Below are 21,622 nucleotides of genomic sequence, written 5' to 3'. Positions count from 1 at the left end.
CACAGCATCTATCTTTGCGGAAATGGAATCTAAGTCATGGCTAGAATTGGCTCTAGCTGCTTTAGATGATCTAATGATATCTTTTTCTTGGTGCCACTCATGTGAGTGGGAAGCAGTGTTATCAATAATTTTGTAAGCATCAGTTTCGGTTTTCTTCATAATAGAACCACCAGCTGCTATATCTATATCTTTCCTTGTAGTGATGTCGCATCCTTGGTAGAATATTTGTACTATTTGACAGGTGTCTAAACCATGTTGCGGACATCCTCTTAATAACTTTCCATATCTTGTCCACGCCTCATATAGAGTTTCATTTGGTTTCTGTGTGAACGTAACAATTTCTGCTTGAAGTCTTACGGCTTTAGATGCAGGAAAGAATTGTTTAAGAAATTTGTCAATTAAAACGTCCCATGTATCGATCGCCCCTTCAGGTAACGATTCCAACCAATCTTTGGCTTCTCCCTTTAAAGTCCAGGGAAATAACATGAGATATATCTATTCATCCTCCACTTCTCGGATTTTAAATAGTGTGCAGATCCTATTAAAGGTACGTAGATGTTCATTTGGATCTTCCTTCGGCGCACCACTAAATTGGCATTGATTAGTCACCATGTGTAGAATTTGTCCTTTGATTTCATAATCTGGCGCATTAATGTCTGGATGAGTAATTGCGTGACCTTGGCCAGTGCGTTTAGCTCTCATTCGGTCTTCCATACTCAAAGGTTCCAGATTCTCCATAATTGAATTTGTTGAATCGGTATCACTAGATGATTCTGATTTAATGGTTCGTTCCTCAACAATCTCTGTTTGAATGATTGGTGGCTCCGGAGGAAAGTTTAATGGTTCAGGATCTACGAACCGTTCCTGAATATTCTCTGGATTCTCAATTGTGAGGTTGGGTTCAAAAAATGGATTATCGGAAATTTGAACTGAAGTACTTGGTCGACTGGATGACGATTCTAAAGAAAAATCAACGGCGACAATATTGGCTAGATGTCTTGATCTAGTTACAGGTGGTGAACGTACAAAAGGTGATGAACGTCTTGCTCGGTGCATTCACTGAATATCCTATTAGTTTTTAAAAGGAAAGAAAAATTATAATAAGTTATCCAATTAATAGACTTTTCTGATTTTGCCCACGTTTCGAATAGCCAAAAGATGCAGCAGAGGGGCAGGATTCGTTTGGTCTCAATATAATTGAGGACTGTTTGGCTCCAATAACCCGGTCCACGTACAAATCCAACTATTACTACGAACCAGAAAATTTTGATGTCTATCAATTTAACCACTCAAAATAAATTTTCGTAATTTTAAGAAATTTAGATAAGAAGTAGAAAAAATTCTAAGTCCTAAAAACTAGAATGGCGAGAAATAAGAGAGAAAAAGAGTTCGTCGCAAAAGGTAGAAAAAGAAAAAATGGTTGAAAAATAAAAGGTGACGGAAAAATAAAAGAAACTTATAAAAACTTAAAAATACTTAACTAACCTAACCTTATTACTACAACTAACTTAAAATTATAATCGCAAATTGAGATTACTAATTGGAATGATAATTGATACATAGTAAAAGGTCTAAAAATATTAAAGCTTACAGGAAAAACTAAATCCCAAATGGAAATAACTTAAAAAGAAACTAAAACTTAAAAAGGCGTCGCAAAATTCTAAAGCACCTACTACTTAATCTAAGGAATAGGCACTTAAGGGATTTTACGGCAATCCTAAAAATTCTAGAAATAAAAATAAAAACTACGGCAAAAAAAAACTAGACTTAAAAACTAAGTACGAACGAAGAAAAATATAAAAATTACGCTAAAACGATTAAAAAGTATAAAATATAAAAGTTATAAAAAGTTAATAAAAATTATTAGTTTATTATAAAAATATTGTTTTGGTATTTTATATAATAAAAGTATTAAGTTTATAAAATATAAAAAATAATTATAAGTAATAAAAATTAATTAAACTAAAACTTAAATATAATAATTAATAAAATCTAGGGTTTAGATAATATTAATTAAATAATACCCGTAATAAATGCGGAATTAGGGTAAGTTTGTGGCCTGTCTGGGCTTACCATGCGAGTCGCATGGGACAAGGCAGCAGGTCAATTATGACAGGTCACGTAATTTTTTTAATATTTATTTCCCTTTTCTGTTTTAAAATAAAATAAATATACAATTTAAATAAAAACTTAATTTTAAAACTAAAAAAAATAAAAATACTTATAATTTTATAAATATAAAAGAAAAACTTAAAAATAGATTTTAAAATATTTTTTTTTTCGGTTTTATAAAATTTTTAATTTTTTTATATTTTTCAAAATTTAAACAAAAATATATATTTATAAAAAAACTAATTAAAACTTAAAAAAATTTTATAAATATTTTGACGTTTTGCTTCGGCGTTCCCCGACAGCGGCGCCAAAAATACTTGATGTTATGCGAGGTGTATATAAAATAGTATTATTTTTAGTGCGAAAATACTATTAAATACGATACAATTTTATACAAGATATTTATTTATTTATAGAATGGATATACTTAAACCTTGCTACAACACTTATAGGCAGTGTACCTAATCGTAAAGTAGTGTAGTTTTTAGTAAGTCCGGTTCGTTCCACAGGGAAATCTTTAAACAAAGCTCAACGCTATATTAGTTTACTTTTATAAAAATACAAACATATATATAAGTAATATTATTATTATAAAGGGGGGTTTTTACCGTTTAATGACCGGTTTGTCGATTTTAAGACTTTAGTCGCAGTTAAAACCTAATGTAAAATATAAAATAAATACAAGACTTAAATTAAAGCGTAAAGTAAATAACGATAATGAAATTGCGAATAATAAAAGTGCGATAAAATAAACTTGCGATAATTAAAAAGTACGATAATTAAAAGTGCGAATAAATAAAAATGCGATAATTAGAAGTGCAATTAAATATAAAATAAAGGAAATTAAATATGAAATAAAAGAATTATGCTTATTTAAACTTCCGTAATCATGATGTTTGACGTGTTGATTTTAGTTTTATCCCCATGGGTTAATTGTCCTTTGTCCTGGATTATTTAATATGTCCGTCTGGTTTTTGTCCATAACAGTCCATCAGTCATAAATATAAAGTGTGAGTGTCCTCGTCAAATTATTCTTATACCCGATGTTAAATATTCCAACTAATTGGGGATTCGAATTGTAACAAGGTTTTAATACTTTGTTTAATGAATACACCAGGTTATCGACTACGTGTAAACCAAGGTTTTACTACTTTGTTAACAATTACACCAATTACCCTTGAATGTAATTTCACCCCTGTTTTAATTATTCTAGTGGCTATTAATCCATTCCCGTGTCCGGTTAAATGAACGATTATTCGTACATATAAATACCCCGCCCATCGTGTCCGATTGAGTGTATATGGTAATTTATAGGGACGCCCAATTGTAAATCTTTATATTAACATTAACAAACTATCATTTAGTTAAACAAATATAAAGCCCATTAATAGCCCATAGTCTAATTTCCACAAGTGTCGTTCTTTTATCCAAACCCCAATTATGGTACAAAGTCCAATTACCCAATTTTAGTAATTAGCCCAACATCATGATTACTTCGTTTTAAATAAGCATAATAATAACTTAGCTACGAGACATTAATGTAAAAAGGTTGAACATAACTTACAATGATTAAAAATAGCGTAGCGTTACACGGACAGAATTTCGACTTACACCCTTAAAACAATCCTTAACATAACCTTATTATTATTATTAATTAAAATTAAAGTTATAAATATTTATTTATATCATATGTTTGAGATAGAGGGAGATAGATATTATGGTGTTTTTGTTGGTCTTTAAAACTCGGCAGAAAACTGGCTTTATATAGGACCTGACCAGCATTTTCACTCCATGCGACTCGCATGGATTTTGTGCCTCTGGCCATGCGAGTCGCATGGCCACCCTGGATCCAGCCAAATTGGTTTGTTTTCTTCTTGCCGACGTAATATAATAATATATATAATATAATATATAATTATATATATATTATATTATATTCTTGTGCATAGTAGACTAGATATTTTTGGTCCGTTGCGTCGGGCGTTTCTTCTTGGCTCAGGTCCCGGTTCCGGATTTTCGGACGTCTTCGCGTATTATTTTATATCGTGTACTTTGCGTCTTGTAACTTGTACTCTTGTCATTTTGAGACGTTCCTCATCAATATTTTGAACCTTTTTAGTTGTATCTTGTACTTTTTAGCTCTTTGGACCTTTTTGTCTTCAATTTGTCGAATCTGCCTTTTGTCTTCACTTTTTAATATTTAAACGAATATTGCTTGTAAATCGAACAATACCAACTAAAATCTTGTCTTTCTTGGGGAATAATGCTATAAAATATATGTTCCTTTTTAGCCTTATCAATTATTATTATTATTTTGGTGTGTTTAAAACTCGGCAGAAAACGTTGATATTTATAGGACATTTCTGAAATTTCAAACTCCGCGAGTTGCGGCACTTTTACCCTTCAAACTCCGCGAGTCGCGGAGTTTGAATTTCCAGCTCACATGATTTTGGATCTTTGCTTGTCGATGTTATTAAATAATAATATAATATATAAATAATTTTAAGAATTATTTAAATATTATATTTTATTTATGTGCATAGTTGACTTGTAATTTTTGCACCGTTGCGTCGCGCGTTGAGAGTAGACTCATGTCCCGGTTCCGGATTTTTGAACGTCCTTTCGTATAATTTAATATCTTGTACTTTGTGTTCCGCAACTTGTACTTTTGTCATTTTTAGACGTTTCTTATCAATAAATTGAACCACTTGGATTGTATCTTGTACATTTGAGCTTTTTGGACGTTTGCGTCTTCAAATCGTCGTTTTCGCCTTTTGTCTTCGCACTTATTTATTTAAACGAATATTACTTGAAAATAGAACAATTACAACTGAAAACTTTACATATCGAAAGGATATTGATACTAAATATATGTTTATTTGGAGTACTATCAAATATCCCCACACTTGAACGTTGCTTGTCCTCAGGCAATAAATAACTTGAAATAATATAATACATCACACGAATCACTTCTTTATTCTTCACACTTTGTGCATCAGTGATTTTGATATGGCGGTATGAACAATGGTAGTAACGATGTGGTTTACAGTCCCACATGACTATGAAAATTTAGATCCTTAAGGAAATTGGATTTTTATGAAAACATTTGATATTTTGAAAATTTATTTTAGCTTTTACCCTAGATAAGTTTTCCGGAATAACCCTCACCGGTGTTTGCAAAATGTTTTTGTGGGTTTTGTGGGTTTCAGATTTGAAAATTTTGGCTCAAAACTTATGGTTTTGTGTCACCCGCTTGCTAACTTTGTATTAGGAAAGCAACACATCCAGTTTACTTGTCCCGTATATTACCTTTCGGTAAACTACCGTCCGGTTGTAAAGGAAAGCGATGAACAAGCAACTGTTAAGGCAATGTCCCGTGACTTGCTTTTGATTATGGTCTATAAACGTGTCGGATGCTCGTACTATCCTTTGTAGGAGCAATAGTAAAGATCATCCTATGATTTTTCGGTCTGGCACAAGGTCCTGTCTCCGACCATGCTATGCAACCACCGTTCTTACGGTTGACACCCGATTTGGTTCAGGTGACCTAATGAATTCCAGGTGAATTCCTAGGATTTTACGTTCAATGGTAATGAACGCATTGAAAATGGGTTTTCAGAAAACAAATCGGTTTGTAATTTTGATCAAAATATTTTCTCGTTCAAGCTCGAGTTTAGATATCATCGAATTCCATGAGTTTGTAATTCTCAATCTTTAAGGTCAATCTCTAGGATTGAGTAATATCAGTCTTAAAAGCTGTTTTTTGATCTTTTAAGGAGATTATCCTTTCCGGGGATCTGATTCATTAGTCTTATCCAGCTAATTTGCACGGCGTCCCCCCATTGTACGAGATAAATTCTTCTCATGGTTAGGATAAATCTGACCACTTGGCGACCCTGTTTGATGCTGAGGTCCGTGGATTTCCTGCTGATTTTAGAGATGACTTTTCTAGATTTTTCGTCAACCTACAGCTGGTCTGGACAACAACTTCATGACCTAAATTAAGAAGCGCGTGTCTTTTTAGGAAGACTTTACTTCCTTTTAATGATGGAATTGATTCATCGTGTAGATCCATCTCTCTTTCAAATATATTACAGTAAACCGGGTAAAACAGTTAATTTAATCCAAAACAAAAGCACCTGCAATAAACTTTACAGAAACATGTGACAGATAGTTTTTAATTGAATAACTTGGTACATTCTCCCCACACTTGGCTTTTTTCATGCGTCTTTTTATATCTTAATAAATAAATTCAAGCGTTTTAGTTGTTTCTCAATTTATGTCCTTTTCGAGGTAACAATAATTTCGGTATTAACACCTAGTTTTATCGTTCATAAATATGTATAAACATGATTTTGAATTCATTTAGTTGAAAAATTTTAAAATTTTCACAATATTTAGAAAATAAGCCAAGTATAAACCCGAGAGAATTTATAACCCTTCCCCACACTTGAGATCATGCAATGCCCTCATTTGCATGAAATCAGACTCTAATTATAAATTCATGAGGGTGATTAGTGTAGAAAAGTGATTGAAAATACCCAGTTTGTAATTACAAAGCTCGTCGAATGATAGATGGCGCGCCTCATCGTTCATTCCTTCTTGTTTTATCACACATATTTTTCTTCAATAACGGTTGCTTTTCTGAACTGTTATCTAATATTTGAAAATACGTCTTTACCCTAACTCATCATGCATTTTTATTAACGAGTTATGCACTAACCCGAACCCCTAATTTAACGTTAAGTGGGGTTAGACTTCCCCACACTTAGCTTACGACATGTGAAGTCGGTAGAATAAGTTCCACGAATTAAAATAGTGAGCCACTTATTTACATCTCGGGTGGTATAAAATATATCAATGGGTTTAAAGTTTAGACTCACCCGAATATCACTACTTAATTCTTTAAGTGTAGCTTTTAATAAATGGATATGTCTCTTTTCTGGTTCTTGGTCAAATGGATCGATATACATCAACATACATATTATAGGGCGGACAATTCCTAACATTTCCTTCCGTTCATTCTCGGGATCAAAGATTTCACCTCTATTACCCAATTGGGTGAAATTCGAGGTGTCATTATCTATTACAGCTCGTATTTCATTTCCGGTGGATGATTCGTCTATTGAGAATATTGGGTTGGAAGGTTGTGGAATGGTGAATTTCGGGATCAAATCAAATTCTTCTTCATTAATGGTACTTATTGGTCTCACCATTTTGGTCTTGGGGGTAAAATTTTCAACGTTATCGTTTTTCCAAGAGTACCAATTTGTCACCCTTACTTCTTCTTCATCCATAGAGGCTAATGTGTCGATATGTTGTGAAATTGGTAAAACTGAATAAAAAGTATCATCGGGATAGTTGGTGATTTCGGAGCTCTCGAATTCATCAAAATTCGATGATATGAGATTTTCTTGCACAATACTCCTCAGATCAACAGGTGTGTAGTCTGATAGAGTTTCAGATTGCCGGTTTACAAACTCTCTCATTTGTTCATTTTGAGCATGAAGTTCTTCGAGTTTGATTTTCATATAATCTAAAGAATTTTCAGGCACATAATTTTCCTCGTCTTCTGGTCGTTGAGTTTGGATATATTCTTGTGAATAATCCCAATTAGAATTGTATTCCTCATAATCGTTCCATTCAGGTTCCATGGGTGCATAATTTTCCATAGGAACGTAATAATAACATTCCCATGTTGAGTGATATTCTCCACAAATTTCAGAACCAGTTATTGTTTCGTCATTCGTGATCCAAGATTGACTGAGCGAATTGTCATCAACACTCGGTTGAGAGTATTGATTTCGTATTTCATTAAGAGTTTCCAAAATATCTTCGAGACTTTTCATAATGCGCTTATTACCAAATTTTAGCTACAATGTGGTGCATTTACTAATTATTCTATTAGTTATAAAATAAAAAATTATATAAGTTATCAAATTAATAGACTTTTCTGATTTTGCCCACGTTTCGAATAGCCAATAGATGCAGCAGGTAGCCAGGACCCTTTAAATCGGAAGCCCACAACTCGCCACTAACAAATCCAACTATTACTACGAACCAGAAAATTTGGATGTCTATCAATTTAACCGCTTAAAATAATTTTTCGTTTGGAATTTTAGAGAAGAAGTAGAGAAAATTTCTAAGTCCTAAAAACTAGCGTGTCGAGAAATAAGAAAGAAAAAGAGTGCGCGTCGAAAAACGTCAAAAAATAAAAATAAGAAAATAGCGCGTCGTAACTTAAAAGTCTAAAAATTAAATCTAAAAAGTTACGCCTAAAGGTATTAAAGCTTAAAGGAATTCTATATCCAAAACGGCAATAACTTAATTAGACACTAAAATCTAAAAACAGCGTCGCAAAATTCTAAAGCACCTAAATCTTAGTCTAAAGAAAAAGCACTTAAGGGATTTTACGAATAAGCCTAAAAATCTAGAAAATATAAAATAAGCTACGGCAAAACTAAATTTAAAATTAACTACGAACGATAAAAATAAAAATATTACGATTACACTAAATAAAAGGATACAAAATATAAAAATAAAAAGTGATAAAATTACTTATTTTTATAAAAATATTATTTTTATATTTATTTTATAAAAGTATAAATTTTTATATATAATAAAACTAATTATAATTAATTAAAACTAATTAATTAAAACTAAAACTAAATAATAAATTAATTAAACTAATTTAGGGTTTTAAAAATAATAATAATTAATATAATCCGTAATTAATGCGATTAGGGTTTACCAGGCGCGTCAGGGCAGCTCCGCTAGTCGCGGTTCCACATACCATCAAATCTCCGCGAGTCGCGGAGGTTAAAAAACGTTTTTTTTTTTTAAATTTTATATTGTTTTTCTAAAATGATATATAAATATATTTATACAAAAAATAAATTAAAAATATAGCATTTCGCCGAGTCCCCGGAAGCGGTGCCAAAAATACTTGATGTGCGCAGAGGTGTATATGAAATAGCTATATATTTTACTAGGAAAAACTATTAAATACGATACAATTTTACACAAAATATGACAAGTTTTAATTATTTATTTACAAATGGGATATACCTAAACCCTGCTACAACACTATAGGCAGTGTACCTAATCGTAGAGTAGTGTAGTTTTTAGTAAGTCCGGTTCGTTCCACAGGGAGCTGGCTTATTTCACACTATATTTTAAACAAATATATTCGTACAAAATATATTATATTAATAATATATAAAAGGGGGTTTTACCGTTTAATGACCGGTTTGTCGATTTTATATTTTAAGCGAAGCGTAAAGTAAATTTAATTAACAAAATAAAATAAATAACAAAAAATATAAATGACGAATAATTAAAGGTGCGATGAAATATAAAATAAAATAATTATGCTTATTTAAACTTCCGTAATCATGATGTTTGATGTGTTGATTTTTAGTTTATTCCCATGGGTTAATTGTTCTTTGTCCTGAATTATTTAATATGCCCGTCTGGTTTTTGTCCATAACAGTCCAGCAGTCATAAATATAAAGTGCGAGTGTCCTCGTCAAATTATCCTTATATCCGAAGTCAAATATTCCAACTAATTGGGGACTTAAACTGTAACAAGGTTTTAATACTTTGTTTAATAATTACACCAGGATATCGACTGCGTGTAATCCAAGGTTTAATACTTTGTTAACAATTACACCAAGTGTCCTTGTACATAATTTCACCCCTGTTTTAATAATTCTAGTGACTATTAATCCATTCCCGTGTCCGGTTAAATGAACTATTATTCGTACATATAAATTCCCCGCCCATCGTGTCCGATCGAGTGTATATGGTTATTTATAGGGACGTCCAATTGTAAATCTTTATATTGAAATTAACAAACTATCATTTAGTTAAACAAATATAATGCCCATTAATAGCCCATAGTCTAATTTCCACAAGTGTCGTTCTTTTGTCCAAACCCCAATTATGGTACAAAGCCCAATTACCCAATTTTAATATTTTTAGCCCAACATCATGATTACTTCGTCTTAAATAAGCATAATAATAACTTAAGTACGAGACATTAATTTAAAAAGGAGAACATAGCTTACATTGATTATTTATCGCGTAGTGTTACACGGACAGAGCTCCAACTTTAAAACCCGTAAAATAACCTTTACATTAACCCAAACTAATCTAATATAAAACTAACCTATACTATATATATATATTATATATATATATATATTATTATTACATAGGGAGTATTATTATTATTATTTTGGTGTGTTTAAAACTCGGCAGAAAACGTTGATATTTATAGGACATTTCTGAAATTTCAAACTCCGCGAGTTGCGGCACTTTTACCCTTCAAACTCCGCGAGTCGCGGAGTTTGAATTTCCAGCTCACATGATTTTGGATCTTTGCTTGTCGACGTTATTAAATAATAATATAATATATAAATAATTTTAAGAATTATTTAAATATTATATTTTATTTATGTGCATAGTTGACTTGTAATTTTTGCACCGTTGCGTCGCGCGTTGAGAGTAGACTCATGTCCCGATTCCGGATTTTCGAACGTCCTTTCGTATAATTTAATATCTTGTACTTTATGTTCCGCAACTTGTACTTTTGTCATTTTTAGACGTTTCTTATCAATAAATTGAATCACTTGGATTGTATCTTGTACATTTGAGCTTTTTGGACGTTTACGTCTTCAAATCGTCGTTTTCGCCTTTTGTCTTCGCACTTATTTATTTAAACGAATATTACTTGAAAATAGAACAATTGCAACTGAAAACTTTACATATCGGAAGGATATTGATACTAAATATATGTTCATTTGGAGTACTATCATAGTCGTATGCCCAATTGTGACATTTGGGATGATGATGGGCGATTTGATGATGCGCCCGAGGATGAGGTGTCTGAGGTTATTTCAGATGAATGTTTTGATGAGTTTGATGAAAAGTTGTCATTGGAAGAAGATGTTAAGGGAAGTCCGGAGTTCCATCGTCAAGAAGAAGATCCAGGGGAAGTATTGTTCGAATTGAGTTTCATTGGGGTCTTACCCCACTTTGCTAACGATCATCGTGAATTCAAGGTGATTGCCGATACGGGGTCTACAATTAATATCATGTCATACGTGATGTACAAGCGATTATTTCATGACAAATGTTCTTTATGTTCGTTGACTAAATCCGATGCGGTCATCACACTTGGCAACAATACTAAGTGCCAGGCACTTGGTGTACTTCGTGATGTGATGGTTAGTGTGAAAGGTGTTTTCCTTGAAGTACCATTCACCATTTTTGATATGCCTACGGATGAAGATGTTCCATTGTTAGTCGGGCGTGGATTCATTGCAACCGCGGATTGTAAAATAGACCCGGGTGCAGGTTCTATCACTTTTGAATGAGGAAACGGAACTTTTAGATTTTATAATTCGGAAAATATGCGTTTTCCTTCGGCATATATAGTTGAGAGATAATTTGATGAGGGTTATTGTATGATGCTTGGGATACAAGAGGTTAACACAAATAAAGTAGTTAGTAAAGAAATGGTAGAGGATACTATAGACATGGACGAAATCTATCAAAGTGTTGAGTGTGGGGGTATTCGCTTCGATCAACGCTTAGACTTCGAGTTAAGCGAACGAGCTGAAATTATGTATGACTCCATGAAACGAAAGTGTAAGGAGTTCAAGAAAGCTAGGAGCGACCACAAGTTAACCGAGAAGATGTTGTTCGAGTTAAGTCCGGAAGAAGGTGAAGTACTTCTAGAAATAATTGAAGAAGAAAAGTCTTTTCATCTCTACTTGGAAAGAAAATTGAAGAGGAAGAGTGATGAGTGTTCGAGCAAAGATGAAACCATTTGTGTTAACACGGTTACGGAAACACCCAAAGTAGAAAAAGAACCGGATGTGGATGTAGAGGAGATTTGTAAGACGCTTGAAAGTATGTGGGGAAAAGAAAACACGGAAAGATTCATGAACAACACCAAAACATCTTTTGTTGATGATGAGGGGTGGACAATTGAAGTTGAGTACGTTGAGTCCAAACCAAAATGTGAATCCAAACCAAAATGTGAATTCAAACCTCGCATTAAGTATAGAGATTCGGGCAAGTTTTCAGTTATGTGTCAATTTAAAAAGAAGAAGACTTACAGGACATTGCTAGATTCGGGTGCAAGTGTTAATATGATGCCAACTAAGGTTGCAAAATCAATAGGCATCCGGGAGTTGGTTCGAACTAATACGAGTATTCGATTTGGAAATCAAACGGTTGATGACCCAATCGGGGTTGCAGAAGATGTTCTTTTCATTATCCACGGTATTGGTTACAAAGAAGATTTCTTCATTATGGATTGTGAACAGGATGCAAACACTCCAATTGTATTGGGACGAGGCATCCTAGCAACCGCAAGGATGTCACTAGATTTTGATACGGGGACTTTGATAATTAAAGATGAAGATAACATGATCACGCTCCGTATGGAAGATGGATTCGGCTCTAGCAACAACGGGGCCGATGATCTGGATAAATGCTAATCCGGAAGAGGAGTCGAGTGCACGACTCCATCAAAATCCGCACACCTTTGTAAAGTTTGTAAGTTGTAGGTGTTTTAGTTTGTTTTGTACATACGGGTGGGGCAAAGAACCATTTTTGAGGCTTAAAATGGGATTGGTTTAAAGGACTATCTCTAACTTTGTGCATTGAGGACAATGCAATACTCAAAGTGTGGGAGGAGGTCAAGGTTTTTAGTCCCAAAAACGATTTGTGCGAAAAGAATGTGAAAAATGGAAATTTAAAATTTTTTGGGTACCTGAGTACTGGCGTAATTTACGCAACTTTTGGCGTATTTTACGCCTATGTAACTCGTGCAGTCAGAAAATTTTTGCATCTTGGGCGTAAAAATACGCCAGGTTTGTACGCCAGAAATTGTATTGGCGTAATTTCCGCCAGATCCGGCGTATTTTACGCCCGTGTAATTTCGCTGGTGCCGGTTTTAGGGGTTTAAAATGGGGAAAAATTATATATTTATATATAACTCATGTGCAGCCATTAACCGCGACCACCATCACTCTAAACCCTAATTTTTCATCATCTAAACACCAAATCGAAGCTTAAAACATCATCAATTCGTCATAACACTTCACAAAAACATCCAAATCCTTACAAAATCATTCAAATTGGGTGTTGATTTGTGTTCTTGGCTAAAACCTAAGTTTGGGGGTTTTGATTTGTGGGTTAAATTCTTCAAGTATTCTTTCAATTCAAGTGTTTTAACATCAAGGTAATCATCATTCTTGTGTTTTTCATTGTTTTTGATTATCAAATTAGGGTTTTTGCTACTTTCATGTTTATGTGCTAGGGTTAATTCGAAATAATTATGTTTAAGCATTGTTTTTATTCTATCTATTGTTAATTGTGCTTAGATATGTTAGTAGGATATGTATGCATGACCAATTTGAAAGTTTAGGTTAAAACTTGTTAATTGCTTCCAAGTAGTTGACTAGGGTTGACTTTGACTGAAAAATTGGTAATGTTTGTGACTTGAATGTGTGTTTTCAATGTTTAATGTTTAAATTGGTGTTTGTTAAGTGTCAATGCAACATTGTTAGATAATAAAGTTTGTAGTTTTCTTTGGAATGATGATTACAATGTAATATAAAGTTTACTTGAATAAGGGGGTGATTAATGGTGATGATAATGTATAACATGTTAAATTAAGTGTCTTGTGGTTAAACGAGGTATATAAGATTGATGTGTTGATTTAGTGCATGAGGTTAGGATTTGCATGTATTGCTAAAAGTTTATAATGTGATATATTGAGCAATGACATGTAAATTGTTTTGTTTAAGTCCTAAATTGTTTGTTGAGATTGTGTAATTACAGAAAATGTTGGGAAAAGGTAAGAGAAGCTGTAGCAATCAAGGAGAATCTCCAAATTGGATGGATAAGAAGTGGTTAAGTGAATTACCTTATGATTGGCAGGTTCATTTGTATAAAGAAAAGAAGGAACAACTCTTGAGAAACGCTTTCTGCGAAAGGTACATAACTGCAAGTGTGTGGAGAAAATATGGGGTTTTTTCAGGTATTTTCAGACTGGGGATGGGAAGCTGCACTTCAACCAGTCCAAATGGGTTTTTCGAGCACACAGCTGAATTGCTCATGGGAGATGACTTATCCCACACAGGTGTTTAATTGGATGTCAACGTTAAAGTGGGTCCCAGGGGATAATTTTCCACATACATTGGTATTAGAAGGTAAAGTGGGAAACACTGTGATTCCAATGAGATTGAAGACTTTTAATCAGTTAGCATACCCAGACCTACCATATGATGCAGGGATAAGAATTGAGGGGAAGAATGGGTATGATTATCCGACTACAAAAGGGTTGTTTGAAGTACCGGCTGATAGATATGCTATGGTGGTGAGAAGGCTATTTCATGTTGATCGACATGATGTTGAGAACTTTGAGCTTTCAAGAAACAAGCTAAAAATAATTCCAAGGTTGTTGTCAACGGTGATTAATTACAATATACTTCAGAGAAAAAGCGATCTTATGTTGGTTCGAATGCACGAGCTACCTTTGTTGTATGCCATAGTAACCAATGCAACGGTACCTTCATTACGATTTGTTATGATGACTTGGATTTGGGAATGTCAAGAACAATTGAAACAAAGGGCGGTGATCCCTTATATGCGGTTTTTGTCCTTGAATAATCCCAAGGGAAAAAGAGAAGAAATTAAGAAAGTGAAAGAAAAGGTTCCCGGGTTGGAGTTTATGCGACAAGGGGATGCTTATGTAATCGAGAATCCATCTTATTTGGAGAGGTACACTTTCGGGGTAGAGGATGATTTAACTTCCTGAAGAAGAAAAAGATTATGATTCAGCAGCGTCGGCCGAGCGGATTATCCGAGCTGTTGAGAATATAAATGATAGGGATGATCCGAACTACAACCCTCAAGGTGAAGGATCGAGTAGAGGTAGGAGATATATTCAGGTGGATGAACAAAGGTTGACTAGAATGGAGGAGCAACAGAGTACCCTTCTTGATGCAGCTAGGGCTCAGCTTTACCTGACTGAGCGATATCAACAAGATGTTTTTGAAAGGGATAACCGAAGGCTTCAGTATGAGGATAAGTTGCAGAATTGGCCGGTTACGCAGTATTATGAGCCGATTGATTATTCGACTTATGCTTCGGGGTTTGCACCAGGGGTGGAGTATGTGAATCCACCCGCACCATCTGTAGCACCACCATTGTTTTATCAGCAACCCACACCACTACCACCGGATATGGAGAGAGCTAGAGAAGAGGGCAGGAAGTCAGTGTTTGATATGGCACCGTTATCAAAGAGCTTATTTGACAGCATATTTGGTCCCAATCCTAGGATGGGATGAGCCTCTCTGATTTTAATCAGGTCATGTGCTCTGTCTGTAATAACATGTACACTTTTCTTTTCTTTTATTTTGCTTATTTTATTTTATTTTATTAGTAGCTAAATGAACTTTGTGGGTATGTTCGCTAGAAGCCCTCACGAGACAAAACTTGTCCACCCGCGCTATCGGGTGGTTTAAAGCAGATCCCTCCGAAAGTGGGCTAGTTAGTTTTTATGTTTTCTTTTGTTTTTGTTTTGTAAGAATAAAGTTGGATGGAAGGAACATGTTGTGTGATGAATTGGAGTTGGTATGCTTGTGACAATTGTTATGGAAGTTGCTTTTAATCCCGGGTAATATTGTTCTTTTTCTTCTTTCTCCTTGTTAAATTTCCTCACTGTGGGCTAACATAACTTTTACACATGCATACGAGGACGTAGCATGACTTAAGTGTGGGGGGGAGGAAGGAAATTTGCACATTTGGCTTAGCTTGAAAATGCTTGTTGTTTAAAGGTTTTATGACATAAATGGTTTTAATGGCCTAGGTGGTAAAAATTTTTAATTTTTAATTTTTTTATAAGCTATAATCAAGATGTTGACCCATGAGAATACCCATAGTGATTAAGAATTAACTTGAAAGTTTTTGGACTTGGCCGGTGAGGAATGATAGTGTTAGGCATTTGACTTGTTGACCTTGACGAATTAACTTTAAGAAATTGTATTTTTATGGGAAAAGAAAGGCTGAGAATGAGATCTCATTGTTGTATGCTAAGTAGCATGAATGATAAAGAAGCACTTTAGGATTTTCTTTTTAAACCAATTTTTTTTATTTTATTTTCGCAGCCAGTCTACCCAGGTCGTTAGTACACAATTGTGTACTAGAATCAAGTAGTGACCATTAGCAGCCTAAGCCTTAGAAAAAAACAAAAGAGAAAAACCAACTTCCCATTCCTACCCTTATTTTTGGTTATTGATGTCGAATGTAATCTTGCTTTATCTTGTTTAGATTTGGTAACATTAGGTGACAATGCAACTCATTTTTGCTAAGACATAATTGGTTTAAATTAGCATGGCAATTATAACTAGCTATTATGTTATAGTGTTTGTGGTTTTTTAATTAGTTTGACTCAGAGTGGTTTCCGAGGTTCCACAATGGATTCCGCGATTTACTCACTAGTATGAAAGTGCATAATAATGATGATAGTCACCAATGCAACACTTGTAGAGTTTACTCTTCCCTAGGCAAAGGTCGAAAGGGGGTACTTTATATCACAAGCTATGACAATGATATACACCCAACAACCATCATCTACGTTACATACATATACCTACATATCATTGTCACCATCACCACATATTCACCATTACATCCTAAATATTCTTAAAATGTTATATGATATGTGCTATCATGAAAAAAAAGAGAGGAGGAAGTGAAAGAGACGAATTTGAAAATGATATATGCCAAAAATTGTGAAACGATTGCTCTAAAAAGCATGGACCACTGAGGCATAGAAAAAAAAAGAAAAAAAAATGAATGATAAAAAGAGAGTAGAAGAAGAGTATGCCAAAAATTGTGAAACTAGTGCCTTATAAAGCATGGACCACTGAGGCATAAAATTCGTTCTCGATGAAATGTCAAGTCAAGAATTCAAAACTCCTTATAACCTTACAAAGTACCTACACCTTTCATGTGATGCCTCGTATAAATGGGCAATGTAACCAAAATCCACTTCACCGAGCTTGTGGTATGGGGTATTTCCAATTAGACTTAGGGGGTTCATTGGTGTCGGGACTTAGAAGCTATGCACTTAGTACTAGTGTAGACAAGGGCATGAGTTTGGCTAGTTGAAAAGTTAAGGAGGATAAGAACACAAACATATGTATGATTCTAGTTTTAGTGGACATTCCGATTTAAATTAATTTATCTTGGTGCGAATGAGGGTCACGTTAAAATTTCTAAACCTTATAAAGTTTGATTGGTTCGACATTTGTAACCGCTTTACACCTATTTTTATTTGAGTCATGACTAACCCTTATACAATCACTCCGGATGTAATAAAACCCGTTTTGTGTTTCTTTTGACATGTTACTTAGATGCATTTGTATTGTTGATTAAAAGAGTAAGTGTGGATCATAAAAGTTGTGAAGCATAGTTGTTTAACCTAGTCTAAGTATTGATCCATTTGATGATTCGGGGAAATGCTTGAGGTTTATGATGATATGATTAGCGGAGGAATTGTTGAGCTAAGGAAATATTCTGTGAAAAGAAGTTCATGATTGAATGTGTTAGAGGATAAAAGTTGCTTGAGGTTTTGAGTGATTGGCCCATATCGTCCTTACATCTTGTTTAATAGTTAATTTTGTTTGCGAAAAATTATTTGAGTTAATACCACCTAGGTGTTGTGGTCTTGTAGTTAAAAACAGATTTGCTTGAGGACAAGCAAAATCCAAGTGTGGGGGTTTTATCGTTCCTTATTTGTCACGATTATTTATGTTTAAATACGCAAAATTAACTATGTGTGAGTGAAAAAGAAGATACTTTGATGTGGTTTTATGTTTTACAGGTAAGAAAGATGTTGGATCAAAATGTGGTACAAAACAGCGGTTTAAAGTGGATTATGGACAAGATTTGAGAGCTTAAAGAGTGATCAGGAAATTTGTATTGGCGTAAAATACGCCATTTTTGGCGTAAAATACGCCACAGCTCAGGTCAATCCAGAACAAAAGTCCATCTTTGGCGTAAAAATACGCCCAGAAAAAATAACATTGGCGTAAAATACGCCAGATGTGGCGTAAAATACGCCAGTCCAAAATTCCTGGTGAAATTCGAAAATTAGCTTTGTGGCCAAGTTTTCTAACCCCTATTTAAAGGGAGCTCTAGGGTTACGAAACCAACACTTTTTCCATCAGTTTTGGCAGCAGGAAAACATTCCAAAACACCTCAAAACACCATCCAATCATCATTATTCAAGGATTCAAGTCAAGATCAAGGTGTGGTTCATCATGCAATCATCAAGAAACTCATTGATTATCATCACCAACATGCTTGGCTAGTTTTCTAAACTTTATCCTTTCCATGAACAAGTGAATCATGTATAATTTCATTCAAGATTATGTGATTTGTGATGTTACTTTTGGATTTTGATGTTATGAATCAAGTTGATTTTTGATTAATGCAAGTTCTATGTTTGTTATTGCAAGTTAAATTATTGTGATTTAACAGCGTGTTCTTGATCCAACTTAGTGTTAATTAGATTAGGGATAAAGACACTTTGTCTAGATTGCATAGTTTAAACCCAAGATAATTGAATTATTGAACTCAAGAAGTCTTGTCTATGAGATTTGATCAACAATTGATAAACATAATACTTGTTTGAATGAATGCATGTTAAATTGGGATTGTGAAAGGATAAAGACTTTACTCTCATTGTTTACATTTCAATCTTTTCAACTGCACGCTAGTTTAAGTTTAAGTTTTAAGTAGTGATTAATCTAAGTAGTCTTTAGTTAAACCAACAACTCAATCTGGAAATTGCTTGCTTGTTAACCATAACTTTCCGTGGAACGAACCCTACTTACCCTAGCTAAGTTAGAGTAATTAGGCTATTTTTGGTAGACCCTTCGACATCGATCAAATTTCCAGAATTACAAGGAACAGGAGAATGTTCTTTAGGAGAAGGAACTGAACCAATTGATGAAACTGAAATGTTAGCCGCACTCATGGCTAATGAATACGAACCAACAACAGAAGAACTTCAAATGTTAAAAGAGGAAGACAAATATCGATACAAATCATCGATAGAAGAACCACCAATATTAGAGTTAAAGCCACTTGCAAACCATTTGAAATACGCTTATTTACATGGTGAATCTGAATTACCTGTAATAATATCGTCTTCTCTTACTGAAAATGAAAAATCTCGACTTATTTCTTTGCTAAAAGCTCCTAAACCAGCTATTGCATGGAAGATTCATAACATTAAAGGCATAAGTCCTTCGTATTGCACACATAAAATCCTTATGGAAGAAGGTCATAAAACATATGTGCAATGCCAACGAAGACTAAATCCAAATATGCAAGATGTTATTAAGAAAGAAATTATTAAACTGCTCGATGCAGGTTTAATTTATCCAATCTCTGATAGTCCATGGGTAAGCCCAGTTCAATGTATACCTAAGAAGGGTGGCATGACTGTCCTCACAAATGAAAAAGATGAGCTTATTCCTACTAGGACTGTAACAGGATGGCGTGTCTGTATTGATTATAGAAAATTAAATGACGCCACCAGAAAAGATCACTTTCCCTTACCTTTCATTGATCAAATGTTGGAAAGGTTAGCTGGGAACAGTTACTATTGTTTTCTTGACGGTTTCTCCGGATACTTTCAAATTCCAATCTCACCCGAGGACCAAGAGAAAACCACATTCACGTGCCCTTATGGTACTTTTGCTTACAAACGCATGCCATTTGGACTTTGCAATGCCCCTGCAACCTTTCAAAGGTGCATGATGGCGATTTTTCACGACATGATAGAAGAATGCATGAAAGTTTTCATGGATGACTTTTCAGTCTTCGGTGATACTTTTGAAACATGTCTATTTAATCTTGAACGAATGCTTATTAGATACAAGCAATCAAATCTTGTACTTAATTGGGAGAAATGCCATTTCATGGTTAGAGAAGGCATCGTTCTTGGTCATAAAATTTCAAAGGAAGGAATTGAAGTGGATAGAGCTAAAGTAGATGTAATTGCTAAACTTCCACATCCCACCAATGTTAGAGGAGTTAGGAGTTTTCTAGGGCATGTGAAATGTCCCGTTCATATTGATTATAAACGTTCCATATTAATTGATTTCATTGCGAGGTTTTGACCTCTATATGAGACGTTTTTCAAAGACTGCATTCGTTTTTAAAACAAACCATAACCTTTATTTTATCGACAAGGTTAAAAGGACACCACCTAGATTATCAGAAAAGATAATCTAAAAATATCACACTTACACACTACCAATACATGTTGGTTTACAATATTAATAAGTTACAACAAAGTAAATCTCGAATGCAGTTTTAAACAATATTATACAAGCATGCTGACACCATATCTTGTCCATATTTTAGCATGCAACAGCAGAAGCTCTTAATAATCACCTGAGAATAAACATGCTTTAAACGTCAATAAAAATGTTGGTGAGTTATAGGTTTAACCTGTATATTTATCAAATCGTAATAATAGACCACAAGATTTCATATTTCAATATGCATCCCATACATAGAGATAAAAATCATTCATATGGTGAACACCTGGTAACCGACATTAACAAGATGCATATAAGAATATCCCCTATCATTCCGGGAAATCCTTCGGACATGATAAAAATGAATTCGAAGTACTAAAGCATCCGGTACTTTGGATGGGGTTCGTTAGGCCCAATAGATCTATATTTAGGATTCGCGTCAATTAGTAGATCGATTTACTAATTCTTAGGCTACCAAGCAAAAGGGGCATATTCGGCTTCGATCATTCACCCATATAATGTAGTTTCAATTACTTGTATCTATTTCGTAAAACATTTATAAAACTGCATGTATTCTCATCCCAAAAATATTAGATTTTAAAAGTGGGACTATAACTCACATTCACAGATTTTTACTTCGTCGGGAAGTAAGACTTAGCCACTGGTCGATTCACGAACCTATAACAAATATGTACATATATATCAAAGTATGTTCAAAATATATTTACAACATTTTTAATACGTTTTAATGTTTTAAGTTTATTAAGTCAGCTGTCCTCGTTAGTAACCTACAACTAGTTGTCCAAAGTTAGATGTACAGAAATAAATCGATATAAATTATCTTGAATCAATTCACGACCCAGTATATACACATCTCAGGCTAGATCACAACTCAAAGTATATATATTTTTGGAATCAACCTCAACCATGTATAGCTAACTCAAACATTACTGCATATAGAGTGTCTATGGTTGTTCCAAATAATATATATACATGGGTCGATATGATATGTCAAAACATTTGCATACGTGTCTATGGTATCCCAAGATTACATAATATATTAGAAAACATGTATAATACAATATAAGTTAGCTAGGATATGATTAATATAGATTTGTTACCAATTTTCACGTAGCTACAACAAGCAA

General features: G+C 33.9%; 1 protein-coding gene across 1 annotated transcript in view; it reads left to right on the top strand.

Annotated features, from left to right (window-relative positions):
- LOC139900324 (uncharacterized) overlaps window positions 1-11,492 on the top strand; it is a 30,000-nt gene extending 18,508 nt beyond the window's left edge. Inside the window, exon 6 of the mRNA XM_071883108.1 lies at window positions 10,934-11,492. Coding sequence (XP_071739209.1) covers window positions 10,934-11,492 — 559 coding nt within the window. The remainder of the gene's footprint in view (window positions 1-10,933) is intronic.
- The last annotated feature ends 10,130 nt before the right edge of the window (window positions 11,493-21,622 follow it).

The sequence above is a fragment of the Rutidosis leptorrhynchoides genome, chromosome 3 (assembly GCF_046630445.1).
Source record: "Rutidosis leptorrhynchoides isolate AG116_Rl617_1_P2 chromosome 3, CSIRO_AGI_Rlap_v1, whole genome shotgun sequence".
In the NCBI taxonomy this organism is placed as follows: Eukaryota; Viridiplantae; Streptophyta; class Magnoliopsida; order Asterales; family Asteraceae; genus Rutidosis; species Rutidosis leptorrhynchoides.
This window is presented reverse-complemented; position numbering and strand designations above follow the sequence as displayed.